The sequence below is a fragment of the Canis lupus genome, chromosome 22 (assembly GCF_003254725.2).
Source record: "Canis lupus dingo isolate Sandy chromosome 22, ASM325472v2, whole genome shotgun sequence".
In the NCBI taxonomy this organism is placed as follows: domain Eukaryota; kingdom Metazoa; phylum Chordata; class Mammalia; order Carnivora; family Canidae; genus Canis; species Canis lupus.
In genome coordinates, this window is record NC_064264.1 from 31467185 (window position 1) to 31492122 (window position 24938).

Genomic DNA, 24938 nt, shown 5'->3' on the forward strand with positions numbered 1-24938 from the left:
TTACGTCTTCTTCATTTGTATATGCCTGTATTTTAGAGGGTACTCTGATAAGTACACTAGAAATTTGTTGATTTGATATAAGAATTAAGCTAGGGATATTAACATCTTTGTAATATTATGTAGTAATTATAGTAATTTTAACCTGAGATAATTATATTGAGGCTCTGAGATGTTCACTGACTTTTTTGAGGTTGATTATATCACCCAAATAATCAAGGATATCCTAATCTTTCTTCCTTTCTTCTTTTTCTTTTCTTTCTTTCTTTCTTTCTTTCTTTCTTTCTTTCTTTCTTTCTTCTTTCTTTCTTTCTTCTTTCTTTCTTTCTTCTTTCTTTCTTTCTTTCTTCTTTCTTTCTTTCTTTCTTTCTTTCTTTCTTTCTTTCTTCTCTTTCTCTTTCCCTTCCTTCCTTCCTTCCTTCCTTCCTTCCTTCCTTCCTTCCTTCCTTCTTTCTTTCTTTCTTTCTTTCTTTCTTTCTTTCTTTCTTTCTTTTCTTTCCTTCTTTCTTTCTTTTTTTTTCTTTTTTGATTTCTTTTCTATTACACACGCTGCCTTCCTGATGGGGTTATTCCTTGTGCTCATGTGAACATTGAATCCTGGAAGTGTCCAGTGGGATTTCCCAGTTTGGGTATATTCATTCAATCTGTTGATTATTTCATGTTGTCACTTTGAGGCCAATGGCTAAAAGCAAGTCATCCAGAATTATTGCTCTTCATAAGCTTGGCCTCTGTGTTATTTGAATTTCTGGACATTTCCTTCTTAGGACCACCACAAAATTTGGTTTTCTTCCCAGAATCTAAATTATATTTATTCTGCCTACTTTTATGATAATGAAATGTGTGTGCATTATTATTATTGTAACTTGACAACTAACTGTTGAAGAGAAGAGAGGATCTTGTCAGTGGCCTGCAGAGGGTACTGCCTATGCTGACCCTTCCTGTACTCATCCAGATAATCAATCTTGCAAAATTGAATGTCTATTTGTATATCTGGTTACTCACAACAATAAAACACAACAAGAACAATAAGGACAATGAAGCCTGAAGACCAGAAACCTGGCATTTTAATGTAACAACTTTTACACTTCCTTGGTTATTGTAATGCTTAACATAAATAATGTCTACCTATAACATTTGTATTACCTTTAAACATTTAATCAATTAGTACTTAATAAATCATTGTACAGTAAAAAATAAGTTGGTCTTTTTTTAAAACAATTTAAGATTTTATTGATTTTGTTTACATAATAAGGAATCAGCAACTACAGTAGTTGCCACTTGAAGTGACTTCAGAAAAACAAAATATATAATTATTTTACATGCTTATATTACAATTTTATAAAGTACACTACAGTATACCCAAGTTTTGCTATCAACTATATCCCTTTGGCCATATCAGTTTTAATTATGTCAGGAAATCATGTTTGTTTCTTAGTAAGTTTTATCAGTATGTTAAAATTTTGAAATCAAACATTTTCAGGAAAGCTATGGAATGCAATTTCATTATAAATAGTACACATATATACTCTTTGTGTGCAGTTTCAAAATTTGGCAAGATGATTATAGACCACAGTGTAATATGGAGAAGGACAGGGTCCTGGAACATATATGAAGAGGAAGAACCAAAACTTAGTACATGGTAATAAAAAAGAGCTAAAACTCAAGTAGGACAAAAAATATATTAACAAACTGTGAAGATATTAGTCTCCCAAAGTTTATTTAAAATCCAAAGCCTGAAATGTCTTTTGCGTTGACAAGTATCTGTAAAAATGATTGGGAAGAAACTAATAAGACCATGAGTGATCTGTAAATAGAATCGATGTCGCATGTGAATCAATTATTGTCCTTTCTTTGTGGCCACATTGTTGGGTTTTGGTTTATTGTATTATCACATTAGATGCTGGCAGAGAATGACACTGCTAGCTCATTTCCAACATGTGGCCCAGGGTTACTTAAAGGAAAAAAAAAGTAGAAACTCTGTTATATTTTAAGACAGAGTTAAAGCTCTTGGGCCCAATTTATTCCTGAAGTCACTCTGAGAACATTGCACTGTGTTTTGCTGGAACAGAATCAGGACCTTTTGCATTGATGTGACAGGGCAATGACGAACGTCAGGCTAAGAATGGGACTGTGTCCCCACGGGTTTCCTCCCACCCCACCTCATTTCCTCTCTCTTCCGTTCTCTCTGGGACATATTTTCACACACATATCATCCCAAGTTAACTTAAGGCACTTTGCTGTGGGGATGAAAGAATTAGGCAAGAATGCACAAAGAGTTCTTACAGTCCCAAAAAGCAGTTTTGGCTGTACGTGGCAAAAAAGCACCACATTGAGAACTGTTGTTTTTTTTTTAATCAGTTATTTACAAAATAATACAAAAATTAGTAATAAGCTTTACAGGTAGCTATTAAATTGATTAATCTGGGTGATTTTAAAAACTAGTACTGTAATTATCATATTATACCTATGCCAGAGACCATTTGAACCACTGCCTGTGGGAGAGGAGGCTGCTTTCTCCTGGGCCACATGGTCATGGCTTCAGGCACAACACATCCTGTCCCTGATGGCATTGCTGGCATCTCTCCATCCTAAAGGTATGAACGCTGGGGCCAGCCCTTTGTTTAATCAACTGCACATCGTATGTTGTAGCTAAGTATTTACAGAGAACAAAACTAAACAAATAGTGTTTGAACTACAATAGGGAAAGAAGAAGAATGTTTTAATAATCCTAAAAAAATTGTAGGTAACGCTTTCTTTGCTGAGTACATACATGAATGGGAGATTTCAAAGCGGTCTTTTGGGATAGTGTCTGCTCTCTCCTTCCCTTTGTGACATTTGATCTTATCTGAAGGAAGAAAGGTTAATGGTTTTCAAAAACCTCAATCTCTCTTTCTGATCCTACCTCCTGGTCCCTTAAATATGTTTGTAATGTCACAAAAATACACCAGCTAAACTGCTTTCACATTATACTCCAACCAATGGTGTGACACCATGAATAAGAAAGTTCTTTTGAAAGATTTAAAAGAAAATTAAATTGAGTAATTTAAACTTTATTTAAAAATTCCATTTTACAGTGACACAATTTTCCTTTATATCAGATTCACATTAATTTAAAAAATAAATCTCTTTAATAGGAATTCAGAGTGAGCTCAGCTTAAATATAAGTGGTGCATGAATGTACTGGAAGTTTTCAAGAGCTACACTGAAGTGCTGATTATAAAAAATTAAGTGCTTTCATGATGAGGCTTTCTTAATTATCACTGCTTTTCTTCTCGTCCTGTAAACAGCTCACAGAATGTCATGTGTCACTGAGTATTAAGAAAATAATCACTCTTACATTTTTACATTGTTTTTTGTGAGCACACAGTTGTTTCGTTTTGGCAAATGCCTCATTCTTTTAATGACTTCTCTCCAGAAAAAAGAAAATGGAATTAAGTGGATATTCTTTCTTTTAAGATGAGCTGTATTTATTACTGGAACGGAAGTTGTCATATCCGTGATCATTAGCTTTGAACTTTAAGCATGACTGCTTTTCCTCTAAGGACTGTTTTTCTTCAAATGACTGGCACCAGCAGCATAAGCATGACTGTACAAAGCAAAATAACTTGTTACACATTCACATCAGTTACACTGTGATGACTGTTGCTACGCTCTAGGGTTCTGACTTTCTTGGCATGATCAGGAGTTCTCGGCCACTTTCTTTCCATGCTCTCTTATTTTTCCCTTTAACGATATATAATTACATAAGTTGTATATGATAATTTTTTAAACAAGCAAATACAGAGAAAAAAATGTATATCATTAAAATTCATCTTGTCATTAAATTTAAAGAAAGCCACTCAATTCTTGATATTTACTCTTGATTACTTGAGAAAATCTCATAATATTTGATAAATACATAAATCAAGACATTTTCCCTATGCAAATAGAAATATTATACACACACATACGCATGACTGTATATGTGCATGTTTATAGAAGTGCATGTACAATTTATTTTAATAGAACTGTACTATACGTACTATTCCATAGTCTGCTGTTTCTCACTTGACAGTGTCATAAACATCTTCCCACGTCAATGATATTACATTGCCGGCTCTTGTCAGCCACATGTTATGCTCATGTGCCTTTTTGTTATTGTCACACAGTAAGCTTATAAAATATAGAAATGTCTGTTTCCTTCATCCAATTTCTTTTTCTTGGATTTTTTAAAACCCAAAGCTTTGTTCATACTGTTTGCTTTCTAAGAATCTATATGTATAAGAAAGTGAGAGGTGCATTGTTTTCTGTTCTATAAAATGAGGGAGTTGATCTTGATGACCGTTCTCTTCTGCCCTGCAATCCATGAGTTTATGAGTGGACAAGGAATTTAAGACATTAGCTCTTATTTTATCATCTGATATCTGTCAAACATCAATGCATGTACCTTTTGTTAATTTTCTGAGCATTCCTATGAATACAATTGATTGGTTGAGGCAGTAGAGAGTAGTTGATGAGGATTTACAGGCAGAAATTAAGTATAGTAATTTATGAGCAGAAATCATATTTAAAAAAATTTATCCGTGGTGTAATGCAAGGGAAAACTATAAAACAATTTACGAAATGTCTTTAAATAGAAATATGAATAGTTTGGAAAGGTTATATTTGATGCTAGGCCAAAAAGAGCTTTTTATTTTGAAATACTCCTACCTTAAAGCAGTTTTTGAATCTTTTGCTCACCAAATACAGAGCTATAGGATTAATGCAGGAATTCAGGGAGGCCATATTGATGCCGATATAATCCAACACCAACAAAAAGCTGCAAAAAACCACCCAAAATATGTCTGTGAACAATACATTGCTTTAAGTATGTATTCTCGCAAACTTTTGAGTTTTTGTGAAGAAAAAAATTACCCATATCCATAATTTTTGACTTTATCACTGGTCTTTGCTAATGATGACCTCTCTCTCTCTTTCCCCCTCTCTGTCTCTCTCTCTGTCTCTGTCTCTCTCTCTCTCTCTCTCTCTGTCATCATGCCCTTCTGCCCATGCCCAATTCTCTCTTTTACAATAAAATCTCATCTGGAAGTGCTGGGGCTGGCTGAGAAAAGACTTTGTGAGGTGCAAAGGAGAATTGGAGCTGATATTTCCAATTGTGGTACCCACTCAACATTTTGACAGCTCTGGCTCTCCATTCCCAGTGTTCTCATAAGTCGCCTTTATTCCTTTCTCTACAATAGGGGTGAAGATAAAAAATGAGAATCTTGACTCCTTGCTCCCTAAAGACTAGCAAAATGATACTCTCTCTCTGCCTATGAAAGGGATCAATGAAAAAAACTTCTGAATGGCAGTTACCTACAAAACTCTCTTTTACCTTTCTTACCTCAAAAGTTCACATCTATTGGGATCATTCTGATCATAAATAGTGAGCTTCAAAATCCTGCTGAGGTGAAGGGGAAGCCAGCACAGGGCAAAGACAAGGACCAGGCAAAAGACTGTTTTGGCAACTTCCCGTCTCTGAAATAAAACCATAGTCAGAAATTAAATAGATGGTTCAGATAATCACAACGTTCTCTCTTCCCAAATAGAACACTTAATATTGTTTACAAAAAGTCAGTGGTATTTGTAAAAATCCAGAACACTGACCTTTAAATTGAATAGTTAATATGAATTAGAACTAAAATAACTACAAATTCATTTTTAAAGTAATGGCTTTTTCTAGACCCTTTTAGATTATGTAGAATAGAATATCTCTAGCTTGATGATATAAAAAAAATATTCTTTGTCTATTCAAAAATACCAGAAGCAAGAAAAAGGAAATATGCTCTAGTGTATGATAATTTAATTTATCATCATAATAATTTTTTTATTCATAATCATCACTGTAATCATGAGTCAGCACATACTTCTGTTCTCTTACCTGCTTTAAGTGGTCATTTAAAGCAATCTGCATGCCACTCTTCTTTCTCAACATTTCACAGGTCATCAGGGTATAAAAAAAGGCAGTGATGGCCAATGGCAAGCAGAAATAGAAACTAAATAGCCACCAATCTTTAGCTGTCTTGTAAAACTATGGAAAAGAGAGTATTATAAGATTAACATTTCCCTGTAGAAAAAAATCTATATACTAAATGCAAAAGTAAAAAAAATACTCATCAAGGAATAATTATCTTCTAAAGTAGATCCATTTCACAAACACTATATAGAATCTTTCAGGCCACTTCTACTGAAGTAATTAAATACTTATACTAAAAGAAACAAACTTCCCCTCAAGAGCATTTCAATTCTCTAAGGAAGTATGTTGTAATTATGCACAAAAAATTTAAGCAGTTGGGCAAAATTAAAAATATTGGGTTTCCCAAATATTTTTGCCTTTACATAAACAAATGATCTTTAAGGTAGTCTTCATTTGAAATACCACATCTGAATATGTAAAGACATCCTAGTATTTAAGGAAGCTTTCACTGTTTAACAAGTCTGTTTTCCAGAAAAAATTGATGTGGAAATGTCTTTATAAATCATTTTGCTAAGAAATGTAAAAATCTAACTTATTGAGGGCCCCTGGGTGGCTCAGTTAGTTGTGTCTGCCTTTGGCTCAGGTCATGATCCTGGGGTCCTGGGATGAAGTTCTGCATTAGGCTCCCCGCTCAGCAGGGAGTCTGCTTTTCCCTCTGGCCCTCCCTGCTGCTCATTCTCTCTCCCACCCATACCCCCTCAAATAAATAAATAAATAAATAAATAAATAAATAAATAAATAAAATCTTTAAAAAAATCAAATTTATCGATCGGAAAATCAAAGCTGCTTATGACTTATGTCTTTTCTCTTACTCTATTTCTGTTCTTTTTTGTTTTTAAACTGTTGCTCCAGATATATCTGTATCGGGGCACAATTTTTGTAATCTATGCAGTACCTTTTCCTTTTAACTAATAAGAAACAAGAAGTCAGCAACCTCATTCTCAATTTCACATTCACGTCCCTCTTTATTCTTTTCATTACCGTGATATATGCAATCCCTAAAGTTCTATATGGTTTTCTCATATGTAAAATAGAAAATAATCCTCGGCAACACCTGGACCAAGTGCATTAAATCCTCTTGACCCATTCTGTTGGGAAGAGTCTTTTATACTTAAATTAAGATCTGTCTCCAAATACCAGCATTGCCATTCCCCCACCCTCATTTCCTGATTCAATATTATTGAATAAATGGCCAAGATGGAAAATTCTTTGTAATGACAGCTTTCCCTTTAGAGAGAAGACAGGCTTGCCATTCAGAATCCATCCACATCAGGGCATCTTCTACCTGATCATTCACTGAACCATCCTACTCCCTCTGATGACTGCTGTGTTGTCTTATGCAGAATATGTGGTAGTTGTCAGTCCTTCTGGGGGAGTTGAGTAGGAAAGGTATAAATTCAGATCGATTCTCTCATGTGAACTTGGTTTATCTGTATCCCTGAGCACCAGGGAATTCTTGCAGAAGTAGTGACCTAGCTTCCTGCAGTGTGGGTCGTTAGTCACCGTAAGCCCCACAGTCCTGGGGCTTACACTCTTGATTTATGCCAAGGACAGTCATAAATCAATAGCTTCCCAAGAAGAGAGGATCAGGGGGAAAGTAGCTAAATATTTATAAGGCAAGAACAGAAAGGAAAGAAAATGGTAAAATTCACCTGCATGAAGGCTGTTTTCTGGGTAGGATGAAGCAAGCAGATTCGCAGGTAACGTCCTTTGTAGTCAATGGTTATCATATCAAAACCCACGGCCTCAGGGACAGCCAGAACCACGGAGACCACCCAAATTAAAACAATTTCTACTGCTGTCCATTTTGGAACCCCAATTCCTTTAATTCGACTCCAAGAGGCAACGGCTCGATATCTGAAGAACAAAATAGAATTATCTGTCAAGCTGGCAGAGCCTGCTTTTACTGAATTACATGGTTTATTTTCTATGTAACATAGCAATCACTAGTATAGTGTTCAGGATATACCTGGCTTAAATTTACGCTCTTACCTGTCGATACTTAGAGCGCATAGACTCAACACAGTGATTCCCACGGAGGCCTTCTGTATGAAAGGCACCAGCTTACACATCTCAACTCCAAAGGGCCAGTCCTCAGCAAGCAGCTGCATTGAGAAGACATGAGGTGTGTTAGGGAGATATTCACACAGTGCCCTCTGAACTGCATTACTTAGTGGACAGTAATTAACATATGGAGTAAGATAAGCAATAATAATTTCTTATTCTTTTCCTCATGGACTACTCCTTTGAAAAGCACCGGTGTTCGATATATGGATTGGGAGAGTGGTTGGGAATAATGAAAGCACAGCCAGTTCATGAGAATTTGTTATGCATACACAGCAGCTTAGGATCAGGATCTCCACCATGGGGCCATCTGAGGCTAGTCTTGTAAGTTCTCCTTAAAAAATTGAATCTGGGGCAGCCCCGGTGGCGCAGCGGTTTAGCGCCGCCTGCAGCCCGGGGTGTGATCCTGGAGACCCGGGATCGAGTCCCGCGTCGGGCTTGTTGCGTGGAGCCTGCTTCTCCTTCTGCCTGTGTCTCTGCCCCTCTCTCTGTCTCTATGAATAAATAAATAAAAAAAAAAATTCAAAAAAAAATTGAATCTGGGGACGCCTGGGTGGCTCAGTGGTTGAGAGTCTGCCTTGCGCTCAGGGCACGATCCCGGGGTCCCAGAATCGAGTCCAACATCGGGCTCCCTACAGGGAGCCTGCTTCTCTCTCTGCCTATGTCTCTGCCTCTCTTTCTGTGTGTGTCTCATGAATGAATAAACAAAATCTTAGGAAAAAAAAGAAAACTGAACCTGCTGCCCTGCAAACATGTCTTATATTGTTGTGGAGTTTCACATGCTCAGGTCATGGCCAAACTAAACCAGACGATAATTAAAAACAGATGATAAGCATTCCTCAGTTGGGGAGACTAGACTGCTTCTATAGGGAAAAGGTGTGCATTTGTATACTTATTCTTTACTGTAGTCAACTCATCTGCCCAGTAACTCAGTGGGAATACTCACTGCTCCTTGAACGCACCAGACACACTCCTGTCTCAGGGCTTTCCTCGAGATGTCTCCTTATCTTGGAAGGCTCTTTCCCCACATATCCACTTCACAAACTCCCCTACCTCTTTCAGGTTTTGCTCACAGCTAATCTTTTCAACATGACCTACTTTAACCACATTATTAGTGCAGTAGCCAGCCAGGTTCCCATCTCTCTTACCCTACTCTACTCCATTTTCCTTTTAATCTATAGCACTTATCACCAGTTATTGCATGTACTACAATGTTTACTTGTTTGTTCTGTTTGGTTTTTGCTTTCTGGAATCCCTAGAGACGTGCAACTGCCCTATACAGTTCCTGCTATGTAGCAGATGTTTAATATTCAAACCCCTAAAATATATGGGTACTGCTTCTACAATGAACAAAAAGGCAGAGTTCTTGCTATTATGCATTTATTTCTCTTCATCTGACTTCAGACTATGCAACCATCTATTGTTAAACTCAGTTATTTTCTTTCTTAGGACAACTGGGTGTGCCTTCCACTGGTTAATGAATCACTTTAGGTAAACATCTGGATCGAGTTTTCACGAGGTTTTGAAAATAAAAATATTTCGAATTGATGTTTTTAAAGAATGTTTTAAAGAATAATCTTCCAAAAGTGAAAACTATTTTGAAACACAATTGAGTCTTTCCGTCCTTTCACTAGTGAGGGTTCTTTACGGAGTATAAACTGATTGTTTTATAATAGCACCAAAGGCTGAAATGTGTATCTAGTATGAATATGATTTGGTCCTCCAATATGAGACCCATTCCATTTCTAAGTTAGACATAAAAAGTTACATTTATATGCAGGACGATATTGGCAAACTTACCATAGATATTCTTAATCTAGGGTCCTGGAAATCTACAGGGCCCCGCTGAGGGGTAAAGAAAGTCAGGTATAGGAATGTCATTGGTGTTGGTCAGATAATAGAGAGTGGCAGGGTGTAGTACAAATGCCATCTAAAAGGATAAGCTGCGAAAAACCTTGACATGATTTTTAACAAGAAATCCCAAATAAAAAAAAAAAAACTCTTGATTTTAGTTAAAAAATTTGGAATTTTTATATAAAACCTCATAATTATAAAAGGTGTCAATTAATTCATATTTTTTAAAAATACAGTCATATAATACTATAGTAACAAAAATATATCTGTGAGTCAGATTAGTCTCTGCTTGTGACTTCTGTATTTATCAGTTGACTCAAAATTCTCATTCATTCATCCAGTTAGCATTTATTGAGCATTCAATATGTGCCAGACACCATTCTGAGTACAGGGTGCATATCAACGAAAAAGGAAAACTTCCTGCTCTCATAAAGCTTACAGTCTAGGGAAGGAAATAGATTTAAAAAAACATAAATATTTAATATGGTGTCACACAGGTATTGTCATCATACGAAGAGAGTATGGGGGATTGGAATAATTTCTTGATAGGCTTCTTAACGAGGTCTTTCTGAAGAGGCAATATGTGAGTAAGGGACCTGACTATAATAAGAAAGTGAACTATGTAAAGAGCATTCTACGCAGAGGAAAGAGCAAGTACAAAGATCCTGGGGTAAAAATAAATAAATAAGCTTAGTGAGCTGAAAGGACATGAACAAACTATCAAGGCTATAATGGAGTGATCCAGGCCAAGTGTCTAGGAGATGAAGTTTTAGAGGGAGGAGGTGGAATAATTTTCTGAGGAAATTGCAACTTTTTAAACAGGGAAATGGCATGGTCTTATTTTTGTTTTTAAAAAGATCACTGTGGCTGCTCGATGGAGAATAGAGTGTGGGGTCAGGAAAGGAAACTTTGATGAGAGATTGTGGTGAGTTCGATCCTGTGGTGACCCGGGGCCGAATAGAATGGGTTGTAGATGAAATACATTTTGAAAGTAGAGCCAGAAGGACTTGTTATGGGTTGGATATAAGATATGTGGAGTCAGGCAACTCTTAAGAGGTTTGTCATGTGAATGGTGGAGGCATTTACTGAAATGGGGAAGACTCAGGATACCTCAGATCTGAACCAACTGTGAACTCTAGATACTTTAAAACAACTGCCAGTTGCCCTTGGAAACATAAGAATAAAAAGATTCCAACCAGTTCCAAGGACTCTACCAGACCAGCTTGTTCTAAATTATCCAGACAATATTCTTTCTAATAATTCTGATCGTCCTTAGATGGATTGGGAAAAAACAACAACAACAACAACAAAACAAAACTAACATGTCTCTGGCACTTATGATGGGTTAGGCATTACTCTAAGGACTTTACACATACAATACCCATGAAATCTCCAAAGAAATCCTATGAGATAGTATTACTGATGCCCATTTTATAGATAAGAGGCACTTAGGCACCTGAGGCACTTAAAAGTCTATTAATATGAGATGTTGGTTTTCAATACATCCACAATTCTTTCCTACTCCTCCTTTCAAAAAGTGAAGCCTCATTTCCCTTTTCTTGGATGTGGGTTGGCTTTAATAATTTGCTTTTAGTGAACAGAATATGGTGAAAGGGCTGAGGTGTGATGTCTGAGACTAGTTCACAAAAGGCATGTTCCTTTCTCCTTGCTGCCTGGTGGTCACTTATTCTCAGGGAGACCAGCTGCCATGTTGGGAGGCACTCAAGCATCTCTACGGATAAGCCACCACGGTGAGGAACTGAGCCCTCTTGGAAATGACTGGCACCAATGTCCCAGGTGTATGAATGAGAAAATCCTCCAGCTTTAGGCAAATCTTCAGAAAATTGTAGCCCTTGGGAAATATCTTGACTGCATCCTGAAAGAGAGAGCATCTGAGCCAGAACTACCCACTCTGGTTCCTGAATTCTAGACCACAAACAAAATATGAGATAATTAATGCTGATTGTTTCAAGCCACTAAGTTTCAAGGTTATTTGCTTTTCCTCATTAGACAAGTAATATACTTGGTTGGCCTTGGTTTACTTGGTTTTTTACTCATATGGCTCCTTGTCCTTGTACCTTGGTTTATTACTCACTTAAGGAACAGATCCACATTTGAACCCCCATGGTCTGATTCTAGAGTCTATATAGTGTTTAGGAGAAACTGACCATAGAAAAAAAATGGTTTGGCATGAAATCAACATTAGTATTAATAAACCCATAGCTATGTGTCAAACAGTGGTAAAATATCTTGATGTAGAATAAAATTTCTCCTAATCACCTAGCTATTTTATTAGAGTACTATCCAAAAAAACAGGATATTTTCAAATATCTTACTATCTCAAACTATATCCCCAAATGCAAATATTAGTTTCGCACAGGTACATCCATTGGATGAATCAGGATAAATGAGTGTCCAGGTCACAGAAGGAAAAGAAGTCTGGCCAATGGAAATGGGCTCTGCACTAAACCAGGGCCTGTTTTGAGGTTACTATTGTTTTTGGCTCAGCCTAGAAATTGGATGACTGCTCTTCATACCATTGGGAGGCCTGCAGCCCAACCTCTGACCCAAGTTATCACAGGGGACAGGGAAACACAAACTGAAAATTGTAACCATTCTCTTCAAGTTCAACACAGAGATAGTAAAAAATCTAATCATAAGTGAGGGATTACAATTTCTAATCTACGCTTCCAAGGCAAAAGGAATTGCAAAGTAGGGAGTATTAACCTTCATCAGCTTTCAGCTTTTCAGGGTTTCAGTTCAGACCTTAAATTTGTTGGTCCTGAGAGGCCGCAAAAGATGAGGGACAAAGTACCAGCTGCCACTTCTATTATTTTGTAATGAAAAGGGTGACTTTGGTAACCTCTGCCTCTCTTCAATTAGAAGGCTTTGTGGAGACGCTGAGAAGCCAGACACCCAGCCACAGAAACAGGCCCACTACCCTTGCTCTTCTCGTCTTAACAACTTCCAGGAAGTCTCCCACAATTTAGTGCTGGGAGTTTATTTAAAATGCAAAGACATCAACTCTTTGTTTAACAGATAAACAAAAACCTTAGTGGTGGTGAGGGAAAACCAACTTATGTTTAAAAACAAAAATCACTCTCAACCAAGATGCCTTCTTTACATTTTGATGAAAGAATGTTCTTAGAGATTTTATGATAACTAGCAATTAATTATTTCACTCTTTGTTGGCAAAAATCATGACATCCAACATCTAAGTTGAAGTCCAATAAGATAGCTTTCCTCTTTGTAGTCGAAATTGATGCCCTTTATTGCAAGAGGAAGCAATTCTCACTTTAAACCCAGCAATAACACATTCTTATTTATTCCTTATGTTTAGTTTTTTTTCCTTTGGATTGTATCCCATTATTAGATAACCTAAGGGCAAGATCTGAATACCGAAGAGAAATCAAGCATGCAATTAAACAAATCTCTCTAACTGCAAAGTCATTGTTAGAGTTCTGTACTGTTTCTAGATGAGATGTCATATGAATTAAATTTTTAGATCCTGCTTAAAATTGTTTGAATATATATTACCTACCATTTATTAAATGTGAGCCAGTTAGAAAATAACCTCAGTAACTGTTACTGGTTTGCACATTGCGATGGCTCATCCAACGAAGAGCTTTTGTTATTGTTTTGTCCTACAGCAATGTGGTGTCCATTTGACAAATGAGAACCCATGCTAGTGCTGATCCCTTTCCCCTACTGTTCTTCCCTAGAACATTTCTTTTGAATGACTAAACACGAGTAAGTCAACTAGACTTACTTTCAACTAGATTGAAAAAAGATGTGATCATACTGATTATAAGGTTTCTACTCAGGGATGACCATGACGTCATAACTTTACGTTGGAAATAGGTGTTTGAGAAAGAAAAAAGGCAATAGGATCCAAATACATTATTTTTATGTTACATTTAAAAATGATTTTTATATTATAGTTTTTTCCTCAGTTTTTAAAAGGATAAATCATGTGAACAGGAAATAAATATTATTTCTTTGTAAGTATTATCGAGTCCTACAAAATCTCTCCAACTGGGGGATTTACATTTCTCATTTCTCTTTTTAATTAAAAATTACATTCTTGAGAAATTAAATGGAAAAAAATCCTGTTAGTACATACCACTGTTAATGCCCAAAGGAATCAAGCCCCATAAAGTTAGGAAATTAAAAATTTAACCGTCTTAAAAAAAAAATTAACCGTCTTGCATTAACAAGTATTCAATTGCCTCATTAAGCACATATGCTATTTTCTTTTGCTATTTTTTAAATTAAGAGTATATACTGAGCTTTAACTGTTTGTTTTAAAATATTCTACAATATTTATAATGTCCAGCATAGTGCCTGGCATGCAGTGATCACTCACTAAAAGCTTGCTGATTAACAGTGAATGAATGACTTACTTCACTCAGCATAACTAACTCTGGGAAACGAACTAGGGGTGGTAGAAGGGGAGGAGGGCGGGGGGTGGGAGTGAATGGGTGACGGGCACTGGGTGTTATTCTGTATGTTAGTAAATTGAACACCAATAAAAAAAAAAATAAAAAAAAAAAAATAAATAAATAAATAAAAAATGAAAAAAAAAAAAAAAAAAAAAAAAAACAGTGAATGAATGTGTGGAGGGATGAGAAGAATGGATGTGATCGTAAGGGAGAAATCTTGTGATAAAATTTTTGTCATGAACTTTCAGTTCTCATATTTGAAACAAGTTCTTTGGAAAACTAAGATGGCTATGCACTTTTTTTTTTTTTTTTGTATCGTCTAGTCCATGCTCTTCCTTCCTCCTTCCAGATCAGGTCTTCCTGACACACGAAACCAGGGCCCTGAAGGGTTGATGGTGATGGTTCATTCTTCTCTTTTTGGAGTTCTGCCTTCCGAGCAGGGTAGAAAAGGTGAAAAGCAATAATTCCTCTCTATCCTCTCCTACTCAAAGCTGCCAGGGAAATGACAAGCATAAAACAGAACCAACTGTTTCTCACTATCTTGTGGGATCCTATGAGGAGCTTTAGCTGTAAATTTGGTGGAGAAGGATGCCCTAAGAATGGAGATGGTGTAGGAGATGATCGTTTCAGAAGCAGAATGAGAAGCATATTAACAAAAATAACTGAGGTTACTTTGCCAGATTGCTGTGATGAACTGTGAACATTTTTTTCAAACAACTGGTATTATAGAGATGTTTTTGCAGTGAGAGTCAAGAGAGGTAAGAATGGAGCAGTTGGATTTCATAACTTTGGGAAAAGGTATATTCTTCTGGGTTATCTCTGTTTCCTGTAGCAGATAAGTTTTTCTGCATTTGAACTGGCATTTTAAAGACAGAGTACCCTCATTCAAGGATTCCTATTTCTTTTTTTAATCACATAAAGGGACAGAATTTAAAATAAGCTGCTGATAACGTACATAGAAAATATTTTTTTTGACATACATTGTCAAAAAATTGACAATTTGCCCTTAGGGACAAATATCAATTATAAGTTCCATCCTGCATCCATCAAGATGCATTTAATTACTAATAGTTCATGTGGTTTAGAAATATGTGGGTCAGAATTCCCCAGGGGTGACACTTAACCAGACTACAATGTGAACGCTGCCCCATGTAAGACAGAAGCTCTGTCTCTAGCAATCTGTTGCATGTGCACCCGCAAAACAGAGGGTTTTCCATGTTCTGGAAACACTGCTATGACTTGCTGAAATAGAATGATGACTCCATGAAGATGTATTAAGTTTCTTGAAACAAAATCTCCAAATGAAGCAAGAAAAAAAAATAAATGTCTTGGGAGAAAGTTAAATTCACCTTAAATATATTTTCCTATTAGTGTTACAATGAAATCTATTTCCAAGTCTGGAACAGGTCAATATATAGATGCTACTCACCTATTATCTGAACATGAAAACTACACACAGTTTGTGCTTAAAAACTCACTGACACATTACATATTCTGAAGAATTCAACAAAGAGCATTAAGAAATACTCTTTCCAAACGTAGCATATTAGTAGATTTACTTCTCTGAACTGTATCTTCTAAGATCACTGTGACACCTGAAGAAACAAAAATTACAACTTGGTCTCATGGCTCCAAAAGAGACTTTGTGAAGTCCACAAACCTTAGTAAATCATTTCACGTCTTATATAAATCTAATTCTACCCAGACACTATCTTAGGGGACACTGGTAAGCTACAATGAGAAGACATTTGATTACTATGGAATCTAAAATAATTTGAAAATACTGAGTGAGGGGGAAGAAGATATACGTACAATGTAAACATCCAGAGAATAGTTTTCACCCCTTCTGGAAACTACAATGGAACTAATGAGGAAAGAAGTAGAGAAAGGATGGATGCAAGGCAGGAGGCAGGAGTGTAGCTGTGAGTCTTCGGGACAGAGAACTGCTGAGAAATGTGTCAGTCCACTTTGTTAATAAATTTCTGATTCAAGCATGAGCCATTTTCTCTCTCTTCTACCACCACAATTCGGCTGTGTTCTTGTCCATTTACATTTTCACCAGAGGGTCCGTAGGGAAAGAGAAATAATCAATCTCTAAAATAAATGACTGGGAAGAACAGAAGTCTAAAATGAGAGAAGTTGTTGGCTAAGTTATACTCAATACACCACACTCGGCTATTTCCCAAGCATAACCAACCTTGTCTTAACTCTGCAAAGTCTTGAAAGAGAATGTTTCACATCATAAATTACATTTTGAATCTTATTTCATCTCAGGCTTTATCTGTCAACACCTTTTAAAGCACTTAATCATTTATTAGCATTTGGCATGTTTCTCTAAAAATAATCAACTATAGCATATTAGCCACACAGAGATAACCTTATAAGGTTTTTCTTTGAGAAATAAAGAACACGTCTTCTCGGCCTTGCAACAGGGTTTTGGCTCTGTCATCCTCTTGTATAGCTATGCAAATGTCTTCAATCTTGACCGACTCATTTAAAGTGAGCAAAGGAAAGATATAAAGCCTTTGATAGAGAAGCCTTCCCATATTGAAAGAAACATTGCCTTGATATTTTAAGAGGCTTGGATTTATTGAGTGACCAAGTGGCAGATCAAAGGCAAATATAAGAAGAGAGTTAACTTAGGGAACTTTCATTGCCCAAGGCCAAGAGTTTGACAGTCATTTTGTCACAGGAATCCATGTGTGGAACAATGAATTGGGAATATGAATCTTGAGTTTCTGGGTTATGTGAATTATGCTACTGACCTATTATTTAAGTATGACTAATGAATGTCCTCATATAAGAAGAGAAGCAAACTTCCTCCTTTTTTCATCTGAACAGTTATAAAAACTATAATTAGAAAAGTCCACTGTCCTTACATTTTATGTCTAAAATCTTTTGTCAACAAGTATCTGTTTGTTAGGGACTATGTTTTGCAGGCACTATGTTAGGTGGAATGTTGGGTTATTAGTTTTATCTGCTAGCTGATTCTAGGTCATTCAGAGCTAATAGTCTAACTCTTTATTAATATTTTTAAAAGTGAATACTTTAAATGTGTTTAATTGGGGCCCCTTAAAATTTTTCTGCTTTAAGTAAATGAATCTTAAAGTACCTAGGTTCTGTTTTGGTTTCAAAGAACTTGTGTTACTAGAACATCTTTAAATATTACTAAAATTTCAGTAAAATATCTCAGTTACTTTACTGGAGATGGGAAGAGTGTTTTTATCTTGGAAGAAATTAGACTCCCCATCCAAAAATACTTTTACTTCTTGTATTGCTCTATGTGCATAAATGTCCATTCCCTGGCCAGAAAATTGTAATTCCAAAAGTTAAATTTGACCATGTTTTATTGACTTTGACATCTAACTATGAAACTAGTCAATTACACACAAACTTGTTAACTACTAGAGGTGGTCTAAGACTAGAAGTGAGAAAAGTAAATTTGTTCAGGAATACAGTGTGTCACAAGCAGAAAAAGTATCTGATACCTGACAAGGTGACTTCACTCAAAACCTATTTGTGGATTCAGTGAACCAATTCCACATTTTTATGGGCCAGCATTTAAATGTTAGGTGTACCCTACTTTACCTAGTTAAACATTAAAGATCAGCAATTTTGCCTCTTAGCGCTAGGAAGACAGGCTCTTTGCCTCTAACAGTAGCCTACAGAATCTTAATAGCAAAGTCATCCAGTGACACTCCACCACCACTGGACATCTGATTATACGTGGATCCTTATCAAACTAATGTTCCTATGGTTCATAAGCAGGTTTATTTGCAAATGCAATTTGCTTACACATGAAGGAAGTTATGTTTGAGAATTAACTGTATTAACTCAGTTATCCATGCAAATATAGCACAGAGTGAAATTGTTAAATGAAATCTAGAGATAATTTAAGAACTTATTATTTGCCTAAGAATTTTTAATTGCTCGAGAAGTTAAAAGAAGTTAAGTAAATTTTAATTTCAAATTGCAACAAAGCTTTGTTAGATATCACTGCTAAACCAAACCAAGCCAAACCAGCTAACCAACCAGCCAACCAATAACAACGTAAAATCTTTCTGCATCCAGAAGTAGACTCAACTTTTTTGCTTTTCACACAGCTTTGACGATTTTGATATCAGTGCTATTAGTCAGTCATATGTAGTAGTCAGATAGGTTCTCATAGGCAATAGACATGTAGGTAGTTACCCCATTCATTGCAATCTATACAGGTAGGGCACAATTAGCTCATGAATAAGAAGAGATTCTTTCTCACATCAGATACTTATAAATAATGGCTTTTGGTTCAGGTATGTATATAGATCATGTGAATTAATGTTGGCATGGTGAGCCCTATGTATATTAGACAGACATTAACACAAGTGTATCTGTATGGAGATATTACATAAAATAGTGATTTAAACTAAGAGTACAATAATAACTTTGGGACACAATATAGAAATATCTATCAAAATCACAAATGCATATATCCTTTGATTAAGTAGTTCTAGTTTAGAAATGTACCCTTCAGATATAGTCACACATATGTGCAAAGCCATTAGTATGAATATATTCTTTGTAGCCATGTTTATAATGGCAAAAACTGAAAAAAAACAAACCCCAAATTTTCATTCTTCTTTACACACACACACACACACACACACACATTCTAATAACATTTATTCTTTGCTTACTATGTTCTAGGCATTGTGTCAAATACTATTCACCTGTCCATTTATATATGTATATATGTTCACATATATGTGTTCACACACATATATAAATATACATATATACTTTAAGATATTCTCTTTGGATGACTGCATTTTTCATTTTCATCTGGATGGCCTTATGAAACGTAGCATGTTACAGCCCTAGCCTGTGCTGCTGAGAAGGGTAAGCCAGACTCTTCTTTTCAGCATATTTAGGTGAATATGTGAAGCATTTCAACAGCTTTCCATTGCTGGGTGTCCTACAATACCTCTCTGGCCTTTGTCATAGGATTTCCTATCTGACACAAGAGACCTGGTGAGAGGATTGACTTTAGCTGGAACTTTCCAGAAACCCAGTTCCTTGAAGGAATTAAGGTAGAACAGATCTATATTCTGAGGTTTGTCGGCATCTCACAGTAGCATCTCCCTATGAAGTTCTCTTCTGTTCTAAGGTAGTATCAAGGACTGTGACATTTTGAGCTTTTCCAACTTTTTTGAACACTGGGTTTACTGAACTCCAGATTAATGTAATAGACTCACGTTGATGTTTTTGGTCCCTTGGGTATGCCAACAGATGGGCTGGGGTGGGTTCTATGAACCCCCCAGAAATTGTGGATGTTTTATGTATGTGGTGTGTATAAATAAGAATGAAAATTTGTTTTATTTATAGACATAGAAAATTAATGTGCCATATTATAGACATAGAAAATTAATGTGCCATATTATGTAATAAATATAACTAACTGGATTTTAAAAGAGAATTGTAATACCCCGCAAAAACAAAATCAGAAATCACTAGCTTAGAGATTCAAATCTCCCACTTTAGGATAAATTGAAATGGTACTCATAGGGCAGCCCGGGTGGCTCAGCAGTTTAGTGCCACCTTCAGTCCAGGGCCTGATCCTGGAGACCCAGGATGGAGCCCCGCATCGGGGTCCCTGCATGGAGCCTGCTTCTCTCTCTGCCTGTGTCTCTGCCTCTCTCTCTCTCTCTCTCTCATAAATAAATAAATAAAATCTTTAAAAAATGGCACTCATAATTCACTTAAATTACTTCGCATTAAGTATAATATCTGACTATGCTGAAATTCTAAATGCATTTTTAAAGACTTACTTGTATGTTATCACAATTATTTAAGGGAATAAGTGACTCTTAACTAGTCTGAGTGGGCTGTTTTGGTAAATAAAGCCTCTAGAATAACAAACAGTGATATTATCCATATTATATATTGTAGAACATCTGAAGGGGATTTCAGGAGATAGAAATCTTCAGATGACTCAAATTAGGACTGAAAACATTTGCCAAGTATATCCTATCATGTGTTAGTTTATCATGTAGTTCTGACAGTGCACTCAATGTTCTAACAGTGCTCCATGCAACAGAAAAGCGTGCTAGGTGTGAGCTCACTCAGTGCAGAGGGGCCGAGGGTACTGCAGGTTCTAGGGCCAGGTGGATGCATTCGAGCCCTAATTTCATTGCTATTCGGTGGTGTGACATTGGGCAAATTACTTCTTCACCTCTCCAACATGTAGCTTTCTCATAACACAAGGATGACAACAATATCTCCTCCATAGGGTTTCTTGCAGTGATTTAGTGAAATAAACCAAGGACCTATGTATAATGGATGGCGTCCATTATTATTATTTTATCCTGCAAGTGACACATGCTTATGCACGCTATGAAAATAAACCAAAAGCCCCCATGTAGGATTCCATGTTGGCAAACCTGGCAATGGGACCTTACTTTTTGAGATGGATTTGTTTATAATCCACATAGAGGACTAGATGGCCTGATTTGTAATGACTCATTAGTCTGTTTACTTGAGAGGTAAAAATACAGCTTTAATAGACTGAATGGCTTCAGGCAAAGTGATGTAATTTCCTAGGGATATCATAAAGAAAATTGAAATGAAAGTAAAAGCTGTGTGCCCCCTGGGGAGCCAGATTTTCTCTGGTTGATCGAGTGTAATCATCTGGCCAGAGAAAGTAAGGTGGTCCTGGAAGAGCTTTCATCTGGCCTAGAGGCAACCCATCTGAAGGGTAATGCCCTCAACCCCACCTTCCATCCACTTCAGCTGCTGGCTGACTTAGGAAGGTCCCTTGTTGAGCTGGACATGCTGGGTTTTTTAAGACCTCCCCAAAGAGACCTTTCACAAAATTCTCTGCAAGTCTAGCAAACCTAGATTGTAATCTCCCTTTTCAGAAGGCTCTGATTTCACTTATTTAAAAATTTCTCAACACCTTATACTCTAAGTTTCTGGAGTTAGTTTTGATGAATTGAAATCCTTTGCCAAATTGGAATGGTAAGACTTGGTCTGTGGGACTCTTAAAGAAGTTAGTGCCTCACTTCTGGCTCCAAAAGAAGTGTGACTGCATTTAAAGTACCTATTGCAGACTGTGGCTCTCCCAGGAAACACTCAGACTTCATAAGAACCAGTTGCCCTGCAGGATTTTAGGATTTCTTCTCTTTATTCCCCATTTGTGGGAGTGTTTCCTTCTAGAGCCTTAATCTGAATCCTATTTCAAACTTCAGAAATTGTGAAAATTCCCCTAAAGAATGGCTATTTGGATTAAGATTTAAGGGTATGTGTTACGGTGACTCCTTCTGCCACAAAGATCAAAACACCCCCTACAATGTTTTTCTAACCCTCCATGACATGTTTTCCCTTTGTAGTGGGCCCTGGACTAGTTTTAGGCAAATTTTCAAAGCCCATTCCCATTCCTTTCCACTTTGGTTCTGTTCTTCTGTGTGACTTTCTATTGCTGATCATGATGGGTAAGCAGAGCTTTACATAATTTCCACGGGCCTTTAAAAATCTCTGGCTCTTTCACTTAGGCTATTTTTTTTAGCAACATAAAACCCCATTAAGCGGACACTAGCCACCTCATTGTAAGGTTGAGGAAACTGAGGCCCAGAGATGTTGGGATGTGTCTAGAGTTCCAAAGCAACCTGGAGTCAAAGAGCGTGGGGGTTTATGTCCTGCCCTCACTCTCCATGCCTGTTTCCTCCGATGCCATGATAATCAAAATAATGTTAGCTACCGAAATCCTTAGAGACTTCGAATCCAGAGCTCTTTGATTTGCTCACAAGGTAATCCATGTGGGTACAACTTGCAACCTGCACCTGACAGATTTGGGCCTGATTCCCACTTCCATCTCTTACTAACTGTGAGACCTTGAACATCTTATCAATCTTCTGTAAAACGGAGAAATATCTACTTGCGGATTGTCAAAAGCAGTAAAGGGAAGTAATGCATCCATTTCAGAGGTTGGCCAACTGTAAACATGCAATAAAGAGTAGGTACATTAGAGTCATTCATAGCAGATGAACTGTGTTGGGGTACTCACTAGTCTGTATCTATTTCTTATAGCCCATTTGTTTCCTAAAAACCCATTCCAGCCCCTCTACTTTCAGGACTCTCCACAAAAATGCTCCCCAAGGTTAATGTGCATGTGAATCACCTGGGTATCTTAAGATGCAGATTCTGCTTCCGTAAGCTCAGGCTGCACTTGCAGTTCTAACAGGCTCTCTGATGATACCAATCCTGCCAATTCACGGACCACATTTTTGCAGAGAGAATGGACCCAGTGAGCTGGGGACTAGTATCGTAGGGACTAGATACTTCAGGACCAGTGGTTCTCAAGCTTTGCCATCCCATGATGGGCTTGTTAAAATATAAGCTACTGCACTCCATCCTAGAGTTCCTGAATCAGTAGGTCAGAGGTGGGACCATAAAATATCATTTCTAACAAGTTCCCAAGCGATGCTGATCCTGCTGGTCTGGGGACTACACTTGTTCCAGGTTTAGCCTAAGGTTACTGAAGACCAGTAGGGAATTTATGTCCAATGTTCACTGATTTTAGGAGGCGATGGATCTTCTTGAGTAAGAAGATCCCCCAAAGGCTCTCCCACCTCCCTCCTCCTAACTAGGCACCCTCCCGTCAATAGGAGCCCTTTACCTTGTAGACAGTGATGGGGATGTCAATGATGATGTGCAGCAGGTCTCCCAGAGCCAGGCTGGCTATCAAGATATTAGGGCCGTTTCGCATGCACTTGTTCTTGTAAATGATTCTCAGCAGTGTGGAGTTTCCGATGATGCCCAGCACGAACACTAGACAGGACACCACCGTGTTGATATACTTGAAAGTCTCCTTGATCTCGATGGATTTTTCGCAGGGGGGAGGGGTGAGGGTGCGTGGCGGGCCTCCGGCTGTTCTCCCTCCCTTAGGCATCTGCGGAGGTGCAGAAGACCACGGCACGCTGGCGTTGGGACCCTTGGACCAGGAAGCCTCAGTGGGAGGCGTCGTGATCTCTCCGGGCCCCCAAAGTGGCACAGTGGCCCTGGCCGGCGGGAATCCTCTCTCTTCTCCCTGGACCCCCGCCCCACTGCAGGCGAGGATCAGCGCCACCAGCGCGCGTCGGCACCAGCTTAGCAGAGGCTTCATGCTGCCGCCTGCTCCGGTGGCCGTCGGGTGGCCGCTCTGCGGCTTGGAGTCTGGAGACCAGCAAGGGAAGAAAAGACAGGAGGCTCGGGTCAGCTCCCCCAGCCACGCCCCTGCAAACCGCTCGCGCAGGGCGCAGCCGCGCCGCTACTACCCGCGGACGAATGGACCTCAGTCTGCGCGCCGGGGCTGGGCTGGCGCGCGTGACCCTGCTGTGCCCGTCCACTGTCCTTCCCGATCCGGCTTTCCCTGGGCTTTTTCTCCCTTGCGTCCCCCCCGGGGGATTAGTGACTCGCAGTGGGCGGGGCATTCTGGAAGGGAGAGTAGGATGGGTGTCCGAGGCAGAGCTCTGAGTCCCGTGGTGTTGGTGCGCCGCCGGGGAGCACGCACGTTCTGGCTCAGGTCGCGTGGGAACTGGGGAATCAAGGCACCTGGAGGCCAAGGGCAGGTGCCAGGCCCTTCATTCTGCTCCCCGCGGGGAAGGCGGATTCCCGGTGTCTGGCCGCCGCTCCTCCCGGCGAGTGAAAGCCGCTCCTCCCTCCCCAGCCGCGCGCCCTTGGATCGCCCGGGCGCCGCCGGAGCGCGCGGGCTGACTCGGACTCGACTTCCCCACTCGTCCGACCTGGGGGGAGCGTCAGCATTGACTCGGAAGCGTCTGTCTCTAAGTGGCTTCCAGCTCCCCTGCGCTCTCTTTCTTTACTCCAACCTCATTTTAGTTCATTGGATTCTCTACGTCTTTTTTTTTTTTTTTTTTTAACTAGACTTAAAAAATATATCCCCAAACTGCTAACCCAAGCTGAAGCTCCAGGACGGGGTTCAATCACTGATTTTAACTCAACACCAAACCAGAGCGTTTACCTCGCGAGCGGGAAGCACCAGGCGCAAAGCGATGAGCCGGGACCTGCCTCCTTCCCCGGGAAGCTCAGCTCTCGGCTCGCCTCCAGCCCCGGCTCCCGGGGCGAGCACGCCTCCCTTGCAGCGGCTGGCGGGTCTGGCTCTGACGAAACGCCCAGGGAATGCCAGGCCGAGTGGCCTCCGCAGCTTGCTCGGTCGGGGTCTCTGCTGTTCCTAGACAAATACTTTTATTCATTCGTCCCTTCCCCATCAATCAGCGCCAGACTCCTCCCGCGCCTTCCGACTGCTCTGCAACCTTTCCCCTTGGGCTCATGCCTGGACAGCATCACCAGTCGCTGCCCGCTGGAGAGGACAGTCCCCGGCCGGGGAGCGTCCCCTGAGCCTGCTGGGTGCCGGAGTTCTGAGTTCTTCAAAGGACCAGCCTAAACCACGGGCAAGTTTTCACGCACCGGGAGACGCGCTGGGATTAACCCTGTATTTAGCCAACTAACCCTGTATTTAGCCAATTAACCTAGACTTTATTTTTTTAAGATTTATTTATTTATTATTTATTATTTATTTATTAGAAGGAGAGAGAGAGAGAGAGAGAGAGAGA

At 38.7% G+C, this 24938-nt stretch overlaps 1 protein-coding gene across 3 annotated transcripts; it reads right to left on the bottom strand.

Annotated features, from left to right (window-relative positions):
* Positions 1-1027: 1027 nt before the first annotated feature.
* EDNRB (endothelin receptor type B) lies at positions 1028-24685 on the bottom strand. 3 transcript variants are annotated; one of them, XM_025440984.3, is made up of 8 exons: positions 24347-24685; positions 23006-23541; positions 7985-8097; positions 7645-7849; positions 5897-6046; positions 5360-5493; positions 4687-4795; positions 1028-3583 (listed from the first exon to the last, which is right to left on the bottom strand). In XM_025440984.3, exons 2-8 carry the CDS (start codon positions 23489-23491, stop codon positions 3449-3451), a joined length of 1332 nt encoding a protein of 443 aa, XP_025296769.1. In that variant the 5' UTR covers positions 23492-23541; positions 24347-24685; the 3' UTR covers positions 1028-3448. The 3 variants fall into 3 exon arrangements, with proteins under 3 accessions (XP_025296769.1, XP_035560422.1, XP_035560423.1); XM_035704529.2 differs by lacking the exon at positions 24347-24685 and having other exon boundaries at positions 23006-23737; XM_035704530.2 differs by lacking the exon at positions 24347-24685 and having other exon boundaries at positions 1028-3720; positions 23006-23737.
* Between the last annotated feature and the right edge of the window lie 253 nt (positions 24686-24938).

Bases quoted from the DNA above. Each gene is read 5' to 3' on its own strand.
- EDNRB (XM_025440984.3), bottom strand. From the start codon at position 23,491: ATGAAGCCTCTGCTAAGCTGGTGCCGACGCGCGCTGGTGGCGCTGATC. The intron at 5,494-5,896 runs GTAAGAGAACAG...GTTTTATTTCAG, and splicing joins TAAATGACCACTTAAAGCAG to AGACGGGAAGTTGCCAAAAC. The intron at 3,584-4,686 runs GTAGGAGTATTT...TGCTTTGTACAG, and splicing joins GATTCAAAAACTGCTTTAAG to TCATGCTTATGCTGCTGGTG.